This window comes from Peromyscus eremicus, chromosome 7 (assembly GCF_949786415.1).
Source record: "Peromyscus eremicus chromosome 7, PerEre_H2_v1, whole genome shotgun sequence".
Classification (NCBI taxonomy): domain Eukaryota; kingdom Metazoa; phylum Chordata; class Mammalia; order Rodentia; family Cricetidae; genus Peromyscus; species Peromyscus eremicus.
In genome coordinates this window covers 5,374,307-5,386,152 of record NC_081422.1, presented here as the reverse complement: position 1 = coordinate 5,386,152, position 11,846 = coordinate 5,374,307, and the positions used below count along the sequence as shown (strand labels likewise).

At 37.7% G+C, this 11,846-nt stretch overlaps 1 protein-coding gene across 4 annotated transcripts in view; it reads left to right on the top strand.

Moving 5' to 3' along the window:
• Positions 1 to 83: 83 nt before the first annotated feature.
• The window catches only part of Cep126 (centrosomal protein 126), a 51,294-nt gene continuing 39,531 nt past the window's right edge, over positions 84 to 11,846 (top strand). For all 4 annotated transcript variants that reach the window (XM_059267297.1, XM_059267296.1, XM_059267295.1 and 1 more), the window contains exons 1-2: positions 84 to 215; positions 4,339 to 4,458. In XM_059267297.1, coding sequence (XP_059123280.1) covers positions 103 to 215; positions 4,339 to 4,458 — 233 coding nt within the window. In that variant the 5' untranslated portion in view covers positions 84 to 102. The remainder of the gene's footprint in view (positions 216 to 4,338; positions 4,459 to 11,846) is intronic.

The window sequence follows — 11,846 nt, the reverse complement described above, 5'->3', positions numbered from 1 at the left end:
GGCCGAGCCCGCGACGCCCGTGACGCGGGGCGGGACACGCGGCCCGCAGCGCCGGGAGAGGAGGGCGGCCGAGCGGCCATGCGGGCGGCGCTGGGGTGAAGGATGCTGGCGGGCAGGCCCGGAGCCCAGAGCGCAGGCGCGGGCCCGGGCGCCGGACCCTCGGACTCGCTGGGCGCCCGGGACGGCAGCGGGCGGCCGCGGCCCGGCGCTTACCTGTATCCTTCCCGCCGGCCTCACTCCCGGGTGACGCACGCAGGGGCATGGAAACTGGCAAGTCATTTTCAGTGCGGATATTCGCTTTAGCAGCTGCCACCCCACCCCACCCCGACCTAAAGTTTTTCACGGTGTTCTCCTACTTGGTGACCTCTTCCCTGCCACCCGGTCCTCCCACATCCGTTCTTGGACTTGGCTGTCACATTTCTGTGAATTCTGAAATGCGTCGGCCCTGAATGGGATGGGCCTTTCGAATTTTAGTGTAATACTCTTTACTTTTATAGACACTTGGTGTTTAGTCGAGTCTCTTAGAGGAATTGCACGGAGAGTGAAATCTGGAGCTACTCTGTTTTAGTGTTAGCCCCATCCCGCCCCACCCCTCCCCACCCCCACAGCTGCTGAGCCCAAGCACGTTCTCATTTTGTTCCTGTCTCTGCTCATTCTGTTGTTAAACAGGAAAGGAAAAGCAGAGGACCCAAACTTTGACAATCTGGATGAGCTCCCATTTGATGTTGGTAACATAGTGGAAATGTCAGTAAGCTTTGCTTTTAAAGTATGTAAAGCATTTTTATTCTTCCCAAGAACGTTAGGGTAATTTGAATTTAGCCTCTGTATTCTCAACGAACTTACGATGGTGTTGTATGTGGTCATCTCTATTTTCCTCAGGGAATGTCTTCACTTGGGTTCCAACTTCTTCTGGAATTTTTTTTCACTCTTACAATTTTAACAGCAAATCATCAGTTTTCATTGAGGGTCTCCTCTTCTGCAGACCTTGCCTTGGGTTCTAAGGACGCAAATCTACTGGGGAAGGAAGATGGGTGTTAGGGCTCCATTGATGCCGAAACCCTCTCAGATGGCGCGTCCCCAAGCTTCCTCCCTAGGTCTTTCCTTTGTCCGCCTGTACCGCAGCCTGCCATCGCAGCTGCTAGCTCTGGTCATCTTGTCCTTTGTCTTAATGCTGCCACAAACTGTCTTCTCAGAGATGTGAAGTAAATACTACTGTCTTATGAGTTTGACTCCTCATGCTTGGCATTGTATTTCTTTTCTTTTTCTTTTCTTTTTTTTTTTTTTTTCTTTTCTTTTCTTTCCTGAGACAGAGTTTCTCTGTGTAGCTCTGGTAGCTCTGGCTGTCCTGGAACTCATTAGTAGACCAGGCTGGCCTCAAACTCAGAGATCTGCCTGCCTCTGCCTCCCCAATACTGGAATTTGAAGGTTATGCCACCACCACCCTGCTGACACTATATCTTCTTCTTCTTCTTCTTCTTCTTCTTCTTCTTCTTCTTCTTCTTCTTCTTCTTCTTCTTCTTTTTTTTTTTTTTTTTTTTTTTTTTTTTTTTTTTTCGAGGCAGGGTTTCTCTGTGTAGCTTTGCGCCTTTCCTGGAACTTGCTTTGTAGACCAGGCTGGCCTGGAACTCACAGAGATCCGCCTGCCTCTGCCTCCCAAGTGCTGGGATTAAAGGCGTGCGCCACCACCGCCCGGCTTAAAAGCTAGAACCCTCCCCCCCCCCTCCCCAGAGCTGAGGACCGAACCCAGGGCCTTGAGCTTACTAGACAAGCGCTCTACTAATGAGCTAAATCCCCAACCCACTGTATCTTCTTATACACTGAACTAACCTTAGTATATTGTCCCTAATTTGTCTCTAAATCAGATACAAGAAAATGGCTCATTGACAAGGCATCTATATCTTCTATTATTTTCATTAATGACATATCGTTTTTATAATTTATGTAATAGGAATATTGAACCAAGCAAGAATGAACAAGGAGATGAATTTTAAGAACACTGATGTAGTTCAAGCTCTAAGCAATTCAGAGTATTTGGAAGCAGTAGGAAGAGGGTATAGCTTTAATAGATCTTGCCTGGCAAGGAAACACATTGTATGACAGACAGTCACTCGTGTTGATAACATATTGGAGAAAAACTAAATGGGGAGGGGGTGAATGCCCATAGTAGTCTTTGGGGTTTTTTTTAATATTAACTATATAAAAATTACATCTTGGGGGTAGATTTTTAGGGGTAGTTGTTACGATGATGCTTACAAAAATATTTAAGCATCTATCTAAAAACTTCAAACTTCAATATCATTTTTTAAATGATGGAAAGAGTAAGCAAGATCATACTGAACTATTATTATGTATGCTCTATGTAGTGTATACACTAATGTATGAGCCAAATTTTACATGTAGTCAATTATCTGAATAAGTTTAGGAATATATAGGTTTCAGAACATTACATTTGTGATTTTTCTATCACAATGTAATGTTGAGAATAAGATCTCAAACATATTGAGCAAAATTGTCCTTACCCAATGCATCATCCCGCATTCCTCTCATCTGTCCCTACTGCAGTGTTCTCTTGAAAGAAGAAAGATGTATTTTCCTCTGCTGCTGACTTTGAAAAGCCAGCCATCTTCCTGAGGTCTGATCCTAATAAAGACTCAACCAGAGAGGAAAAGATATAGCTAGACCTGTTTCTGTGCTGTTAGAAGCCAAATTCTCTTCCCTTTCATAACATTTTTACAAATCCTGTAGAAGACATCTTTAAAAATATTGTATGTGTGTCTTTGAGTTTGTGTTAATGACAACATTTTAGTTAAAATGAAGACACTTAATTCTAGCCTGTGGAGGAAGATGGTAAAATGACAAAACAATTGAAACAAGTAAGCTCCTGTTATAAAAGTCCAGATAAATATGATTACTAGGAAATATACAGTTTCTGTATAATCTTGATGCCAAAGCACTGTAAGATCCTGAAATTAACACATTTTGAATTAACAAATCATATATAACATAACATTATTATATATATTTATTGTAGTCTACATTACCATCAGTAACCTCATTTTTTTGGAAAAAGCTTTTAAACAGCTGTTCATTAGACAGGTAGTCGTGCCATATAATTTGTAGCTTTGCTGTGATCTTAGGTATATCCAGATCTCATCATGGGGTGCTAACTAGCTAAGTCAGTGGTTCTCAGCCTGTAGGTCACAATTTCTTTGGGGGGTCGAACGACCTTTTCACAGGGATTGCATATCAGATATCCTGACTATCAGATATTTACATTACAGTTCGTAACAGTAGCAAAATTACTGTTATGAAGTAGCAACTAAATAATTTTATGGTTGGGGTCACCACAACATGAGGAACTGTATTAAAGAGTCACAGCATTAGGAAGATTGAGAACCACTGAGTTAAGTGGTAATTTGTTGACCATTTATTGAAATTCAAAATCATGGAAAAATATGGAAATATTGTGATAAATTTCACAGTAGTCCAAATCCAAATAAGTTGGGAAAGCCAATTAACCATGTGAGTGCAGCTTAAGGAATGGTTAATGATATGTAAACTTCAAATTATTAGGATCACCAAAGTACTCAATTTCCTCTAGAAAAATTTTATAAGCAGATGGTGACGTATGATTGTCCCAGTGTCTTGTCTTTTCTTGTTTTTTTTCTTTCTGTTTTTTGTTTTAGTTTTGGTTTTTTGAGACAGGGTTACACAGAGAGGTGTAACAACCCTGGAACTCACTTTGCAGACCAGGCTGGCCTTGAACTCACAGAGATCTGCGTTCCTCTGCATCCTGAGTGCTGGGATTAAAGGTGTGCGCCACCACCACCTGGCTGTCACAGTGTCTTTTCATAAGCCATCCACAGGGATCTTTGGGGAGAAAAGCTTTATTCACAAACATTGAAATTTTTTTAATTTTTTTTAATTTTATAATTTAGACTAAAGGATCTGTTGAAGCATTTAACTCATCTACTTCCTGTTACTAAAATCTTTCATTCCTTACATATATGCCCAAGAAGATACCTTAATAGTAACTATCCAAATATCTGATAATGAATAAAAACATACATTTTTATTATCTAAGTTCATGATTTCTAAAGGTAATTTATTTTCTCCTCGGGAAAAGTCTAAGGGGAGACATTATATATATGATTTATAAATATATATATATATATATATAATTTGCTAGTCATATACTAACACTAGTATGTACACATATTAGTTGTCCCATGAAAGCATTATACTGTCATTACCATAAGGCTCTAATTGTATCAGACATTCTTGACACTTACTCAGTAAAGATGTAAACTGTTGTCCTTAACTAAATGGCATCACTAGAGATATGAAAATCCATCTCGAGAAAAATTTAGAAGAAGAGCGCCAGATTCTACTACAGCAACAAAAGATATGTCGGAATCGAGCACGTAAATATTTCATGGAGTCAAGCCGGAGAAGAAAGTAAGTCATTATATTTATTCAGAAGCACAGAGATTCAAAGTCATTCTAAATTCAGTTTCTCTCCTTGGAGGTGCTTCCTAGACTCGAGTCACAGTGGTGGTTTATTTATAGAACAAACGATAAGATTCTTCTGATTCTACCCGCAGGACCAAGTCTGTTTTCTAGCTATTGATTGTGACTCTCATGGTTTTTTCTTGTTACAGAACAGTTTGTTACACTGACAGAGATGTTTATTAAAATGTCTATGAAATGTAGTAACACCTTTTGGTTTTGTATCACATCATGATTAATTAAAAGATCAACAATTGTTTAACTTCAAATAGACTATAAATTGATTTTGATTTACTATTCAATTCATAGAATTTTTATGTGCTACCCTCCTCCATTCAGTTATGAAAAGAGGGGAAAGATAAACACTGATAGAATGCCTTAAGTCAAATTTTACAAGTCATTGCCAAAAAAGCTGTCTGTGGAGACTATAAACTAGAAGGAAGTAAAATCAAAAATACCTAACCATCTTATCACTTTTAGGATTTTAATTATTAAATTTGTTTTGTTTTGTGTTTTGAAGATAAGGTTTCTCTGTGTAGTCCTGGCTGTCCTGGAACTGACTCTGTAAACTAGGCTGGCCTCTAACTCACAGTTTGAGATCTGCCTACCTCTCCCTCCAGAGTACTGGGATTAAAGGTGTACGCCACTACCACTGGCTTAAATTTTTAAAGATATAATTATTTTTATTTTAGATGTGTATGAGTGTTTGCCCAAATGTATGTAAGTGCACCACATACGTGCTTGGCACTCACAAAGACCAGAAGAAGCTGGCAGAGTCCCTGGAACTGAACTTACAGATGGTTGTGGGCCACCATGTGGGTGCTCGGACCTGAACTCTTAAGTCCTCAGCTAGTGCTTTTAACTACTGAGCCATCTTTCCAGCACTTGATTATTAAAATTTTTATTAAACTTTTTAAGACAAAGTGGTTATCCAATTTTTTTTTAAATTTTTATTAAAAGCCTGACCAATATTCCTGTAATCCATGGTAGTAGAAAACCCCTGGAGCTTATTAACTACATCATTGGACATGTGCTGCAAATCCCATTTGGGGGATACAAAATTGTTTACCTGTAATTTTTTTCTGCCATTATATTCCTCTTGCGTTTAATCCTTTCATTGTCCAGCAATGTTGAAATGATTTAATGAAGTTTATTTTTATTTTGTTTGTACATTCCTGCTCTTCTGTTACCTTTTGTCTCCTGAAGATCGTACAAGGCACACGACAACTATCAGTAAAGATGATTATAGACTTTTATGTAGTTTGTGCTGTCTACTCAAGGTGAAGTCAGAGAATTGTAGGTTTTTTCGTATTTAATATTTTTCCTTCAGATAAAGGGAAAACCACCTGCCATTATTTTAGTATCTTTGGAAGTTATCTTTAATTGTTTAAAATGTTATAGACTAAAATCTCTAAGATTTCATATTCTAGAAGATAAAAAGTAAAAGACATGATTCTTACCCTCAAATTGTTAATAATGCAGTAATGAAAGATGACAGTCAATAAATACTATGATTAAATCTCCTGTGAAGTAGAGCAGAAGTAGAACATCTCATAGACTATAGTCCCTGGAAAAATAGTTAGCCACACGTTAGCCAAGGAACATGAAAGGAATCCTACTGTATGTAGCTAGAATAATGCAAGGAAAGTTTAATGTGAGAAAATGTGACAGAAAATATATGTAGGTGTACGTGGAAAGATGTAGGTGAGTTCCAGATGACAGGAGACAATTTATGAAATAATATGTATACCAATCTAAAGAAATTGAAGAACTTGCCCTGTGCTAGATTATAAAGAAATTATCTTTAGGTTATAATAAAGAAGCAAAATTAGAGGTGTTCCATGATCAAATAAAATATATCTTAGTTCATTCTACGAAAGAAGCAGCAGATGAAAACCAAAACAAACAAACAAACAAACAAAAACCAGACTTGAAACAAAAGTAGAGCAGAAAGCTGTTACACTATCTAGGCAAGTGGTTGAGCATGAGTATGGATTTAAAACTGAGCAGATGATGTCAGGAGCCAAGAGTCAGTTATAAAGGTCATAAAGAGAATTGTCAGAACTCTTACAGATCAGGAAAACTGTAATATTTTGATGTAAATCTTTCTAAAATAACTTCATATTTTAATATTTTATATATACTGATAAAGGTAGTTTGATCTTGGACCTTAGACTTAACGGGTATAGCGAGCATGAAATTGCCTGTGCTGTTATATTACTGTATTGTTCTTGAGCTATTCTGCTTTACTGTCCTCTTCATGTCTTCAATTCTTTTAACTATTAACTGCTTACACACTGATTTATTCACTGTTTTTTTCATATGCACGTGCAGTGTACAGATAACATTGGTGAATTCTTCTGTTGAAGATTTTCTAACTTCTCCACTGTTTACAACTTTTTTAAAATTCAACTCTTTTTTTAAAAAATTGAAGTAATACAATTTTAACTTAAGTAATTTAAAATGCAGAAATTGGAAAGTAAGAATACTGAATGCAACTTGTCTTCACCTATAACAATGATGTAAAGTACTTAAAGATGTACTCAACACTTTCTCATGAAGTAATTGCCACTTTATTGGCAATTGTAAGTTTTCCATATGTCTTTGACCTAGATTCCTCCAATGACAGTGTTTTACAAAATTATAACGTGGTATCAAAAACAGAATAATACCATTGGCATGGCCAAGACACAACATTCCAGTGACCATGAGAGTCACTCGTGTCCCTTTCATAGTTACACCCTTTTCTTCCTACCTCCATGATCTCTTGTTCTTCATTTCTAGCTTGGTTTGGTTTGGTTCATTTTTACACTGTTAAATAAATAAAATTGTGTCATATGCAGCTTTTGGAGACTGATGTTTTTCCCTCTCAGAACAGTTCTGTGGTATTAATCCAGGTTATTATAGTCCTCGGTAGTTCTTTCATTTTCATTGCTGGGTAGTGTTCCACATACACATGTACTAGAGATGTGTTGGGTTCAAATCATTGAGAGTTAGTTGTTGTTGTTGTTGTTGTTGTTGGTGGTGGTGGTGGTGGTGGTGGTGGTGGTGGTGATTATGGTTGGAGTTTTTGGTGGTGGGTTTGTTTGTTTGTTGCCATACTTCTACCACTGAGATAGAGAGCGCTGCAACAGAATTTTTTTCAAGCTGCTTACCCAAAGATGGACATCTGAGTCATTTCTGGTTGTAGGGTGGTGGTATTGTGTATAGAAGCTGTAAACATTGATATATAATTTTCATATGAACATAAGGTTTTTATTTCTCTGGAATGAATGGCAAGGAGTACATTACTGACTCATATGCATGATCTCTACATGTTTAGTCCTTTTAAAAAGTCTAGCCTTTTTACAGAGTGGCCCACTGTACCCGCAGCAGTATACCATCCAGATTTTCTACGTAGCTCACTGTTTGCTGCTGTCACTATTTTTATGTTAGCCATTCTAGGTATATAGAAAGCTCTCACTGCAGTTTATGTCTACAGCTCCCTAATGACTAGTGGGATAGAGTATTCTTCATGTGCTTGTTTGCCATCTGTCTGTCCTTTTCATGTCTTTTCTCTAATTCTTTTAACCTTAACTGTTTGCACACTGATTTATTCACTGTGGGTTTTTTTTCCATACATGAATGCAGCTTGCAGTGGTCATGTCTATCCCACCCTCTGTACTCTGTCTCCTACCACCAGTCACATTTTCTACTCTGCCTACTGCACTCTGTCTTCTACCCCCACTCACATCCCAGTCCCTAGTATTTCCTCTGACATTTTAAGGTCCTTTGTTTTGTTTTGTTTTGTTTTGTTTTGTTTTGTTTTGTTTTGTTTAAGTTTCCATATATGAGGAAAAGAAAAGTCACTACTTGACTTTCTGTGTCTGGATTATTTGTGTAGCAGAGTATCCTCTACTTCCATGACAGGGTCTTATTTGTCCTTCTATATGAGGATACTTCTTTGTGTATTTATCTCATGCTTTCTTTGTCCATTCATCTGCTGGCAGGCACCTAAGCTGATTCCATAACTTGGCTTATGAGAATAGTGCTATAATAAACATGATAATGCAGATGGTTTGTGCTAACTTCATTTCTTTTGACTATTTTGCAAAGTATGGAATAACTGGATCATAGGATATTTATGTTTCCAGTTATTTGAGAGACATCCACACTGTTTTCATAGTGATTTGTTAACTGACATTCCCATAAAAAATTTTTTTAATCTGCACCCACATTAAACGTTCTACAAGACTGATGGATTTTATTATAATTTCAATGAATGTGAAGAGTCAGCAGACTGCAGGTCCAGAACCAAATTATCTTAGATACTCTTAGTTCTCTAAAGAACAATTTATTACCCACCTCTATGTTTGACCTAAAAGCCTGTGGCTATTTGGTAAGTCCTTTCAAAATATATAAACAGACCTCTAGCTTCCACTAACTCAAAAGCTAAGAAGTCATTAGATAGAATCTAAGCATAATAGCAGCAATATAACCTGATGTGTAGGCAGAGTTTTCCCGTCCTACAGCCACTCTCAAGTAATCACTCAGAAGCTTCATATTAATTGCAAATGCCTGGTCAATAGCTCAGGCTTATTACTAGCTAACTCATATTTAAATTAACCTGTATTTCTTATCTGTGTTTTGCCACATGGCTCATGGCTTGTTAACCTCATTTTTTACATGTCCTGCTTCCTCAGCAGCTGGTTCCTCTGACTCTACCCTCCTTCATTCCAATCATTCTCAGTTTGGCTTTCCCGCCTTTTCAGCTATTGGCCAGTCAGCTTGTTTATTAAACCAGTCATAGTGACATATATTCACACTGTGTACAGAAGGATAATTCCACAGCACTGATGTTTCTACCGATATATTTTTAAAGTATCTTGATTTATTATTTTCTATTTTTCTGAAAACTTCATGAAACTGCTACCATATTAGAACATGATATTTGGAGTAACTCAAATCTACATTGCCAGGCAATGGCCACATATATTTAGCTCTGACATTAATTATCTTTTATTCACTTTGCGGTAAGAGTTGTATTTTTTGTGTCAATAGGCTATACTCATTTTTATTCCTGCCAGCAACATTAAAGAGTCTTGTTTCTCCACATCACTACCAGTACTTGTTATAATTTATTATTCTAGTGGGACAAGATGGCATTTCATTGCAGCTTTGACCTGTGTTCTCCTGGTGGCTAATAATATTGAGCATTTTCTCATGTATTTATTGGATATTGTATTGTGAAGTGTATAGTCAGATCATTTTCTGATTTTATTTATTTTTTTATTTTTTTACTTAATTGCTTGGGCCTTGTTAAGTTTTTAAGTTCTTTATTCTAGAACTTATCATCATATTGTTCTCCAGGTCCCAAACTCCTAGCCAATCAACTACTTCTTCTTCATCTTTTAGACTCTGTAAGGTAAATACATGGATGAATGGGTAGATAGGTAGTTAGGAGATAGACAGACAGACAGACAGACAGACAGATAATTGTGTACCACGTAGCAGTAGCAGTGTGTCCTCAGAAGGTTTTATTGGGTGATTTCACTGCTATGTGAGCATCAGTGCTTACCTAGCCTTATCTGCCCAGAGCCGCACTCCTCTCTGACCTTCCTATGTCTCTGTGTGTGAATTGCCTTTTTTCTTTGGTATTTCTAATACATTATGATCTAGTTATTAGAAGATGTGTGTTAGAACTGATCCTAAAAATAAATGTAAATAGGATTTAAAGATTTTTTGTTTGTTTGTTTGTTTTTGTTTTTCAAGATAGGGTTCCTGTGTGTAGTTTTGGTGACTGTCCTGGATCTCGATCTGTAGACCAGGCTGGCCTCAAACTCACAGAGATCTGCCTGGTTCTGCCTTCCGAATGCTGGGACTAAAGGTGTGCACCACCACCACCCGGCAGATTTAAGGATCTTAATTTTAGGATTAAAAGTTATGAGCTTTAGTTAATTGATGGTCACACCCTCATTTTGGTTGATATCACAGCCATTAGAGAAATGCAGTACTTATCTTAATAATGTATTCTGTACATTATTAATTCTGTCTGATAATCAGAATGTGGGTATTCTGTATTTGGATGTTTTCTTCACCAGTTTGTTTGTTCATTTGTTTTTCTTGCCAAGTGAAAAATAACCCATTGAAAAAAAATAGGAATTTCAGTATAGATTTCAGGGATTTCAAATAATTTCGACCTTGACAAGGACAGGGCTAATAATGTGAAGCATGTGCCTCTTTGTCGTATAGAAAACTCTGGATATCTTCTTGACTTTCTCTCTTGCAGGCTGTTAGCATCATTTGATGTATTTTATCCTTGAAGAAATAATTCTTCCAATTGCATTTTCAATTCAAAAGGATACTCTGTCCTTAGTTTTTAATTTCTAATACCTCAAAATGTGAGTTTTAAAAGTTAAGCATCATGTTTGAAGGTTGTAACTACCTCCATGTGAAATAGGTTTTTGTCCAGTAAAAAGAAAGCTGTCACAGAAGGCAACCTCTCCAATTCCACACACCATCTCTTGGGGCCTTGGGTACTCTTAATGCTACTGCTTATTATGTTGCTACAGAAAACTGTCACCATGGCACATTATTTGTTCCTAGGAATACTTCCAGCAGAAGCAAATGATACTACACAGTTGTAGACTCCTGGGAAAGCAAAACAAACAGCTTGGCATATGGTTGTCATCTAATGAGGTCGCTCACCTTGAGCCAAAATGTTGTTCGTATTTCATGAAACAGAACTGCACAAGTTGAGCAGATCCTTCAGAAGTCACCAAGGCAGACTGTGTCTTCTGTGAAAAATGCTAAGCCCAAGGCAATGGGGATGACAGCATGGTTCCCCGAGTCTAAACTCTGTAGAGTGGGGAAGCACTCTTCACTTCCATCGCCTGTTTCTCCATCCCCACTGCTTGTCTGAGTGCCTGACACATCACCAAATAAAAGAAACCCTGCAACTGCTGACTGAGGAAGGAAAGGACTATAGTGTACACATTGCTCTACTTAATCCTTCAGACTCTGTCTTAGGCATGTCACGGAGCTTGAGAGGAATGGCTTGCTGGCCACATTCTGTCAGTGCTTTAATTTGACACAACTTAGTATAGACTATATTCTTTAGTCTTGGAAAGTGAAATGTGAAATTCTTTTCTGGGCACATTTTAATGTAGAGCACAGGACCACTATGGAACAATATAAAGTAATAGAGATGGATGATATTTTGCTATTAGAATAACTTTATAATTCTAGCAGAGAGGATACCACCTGTTTGCTTCAGAATCTGTCATTCCTTATTACTAAATTTGTTGTGTTTTCTCAGTTTAAATATTAGGGAGGAGGTCTGTCTTGTCCCTTTCCCT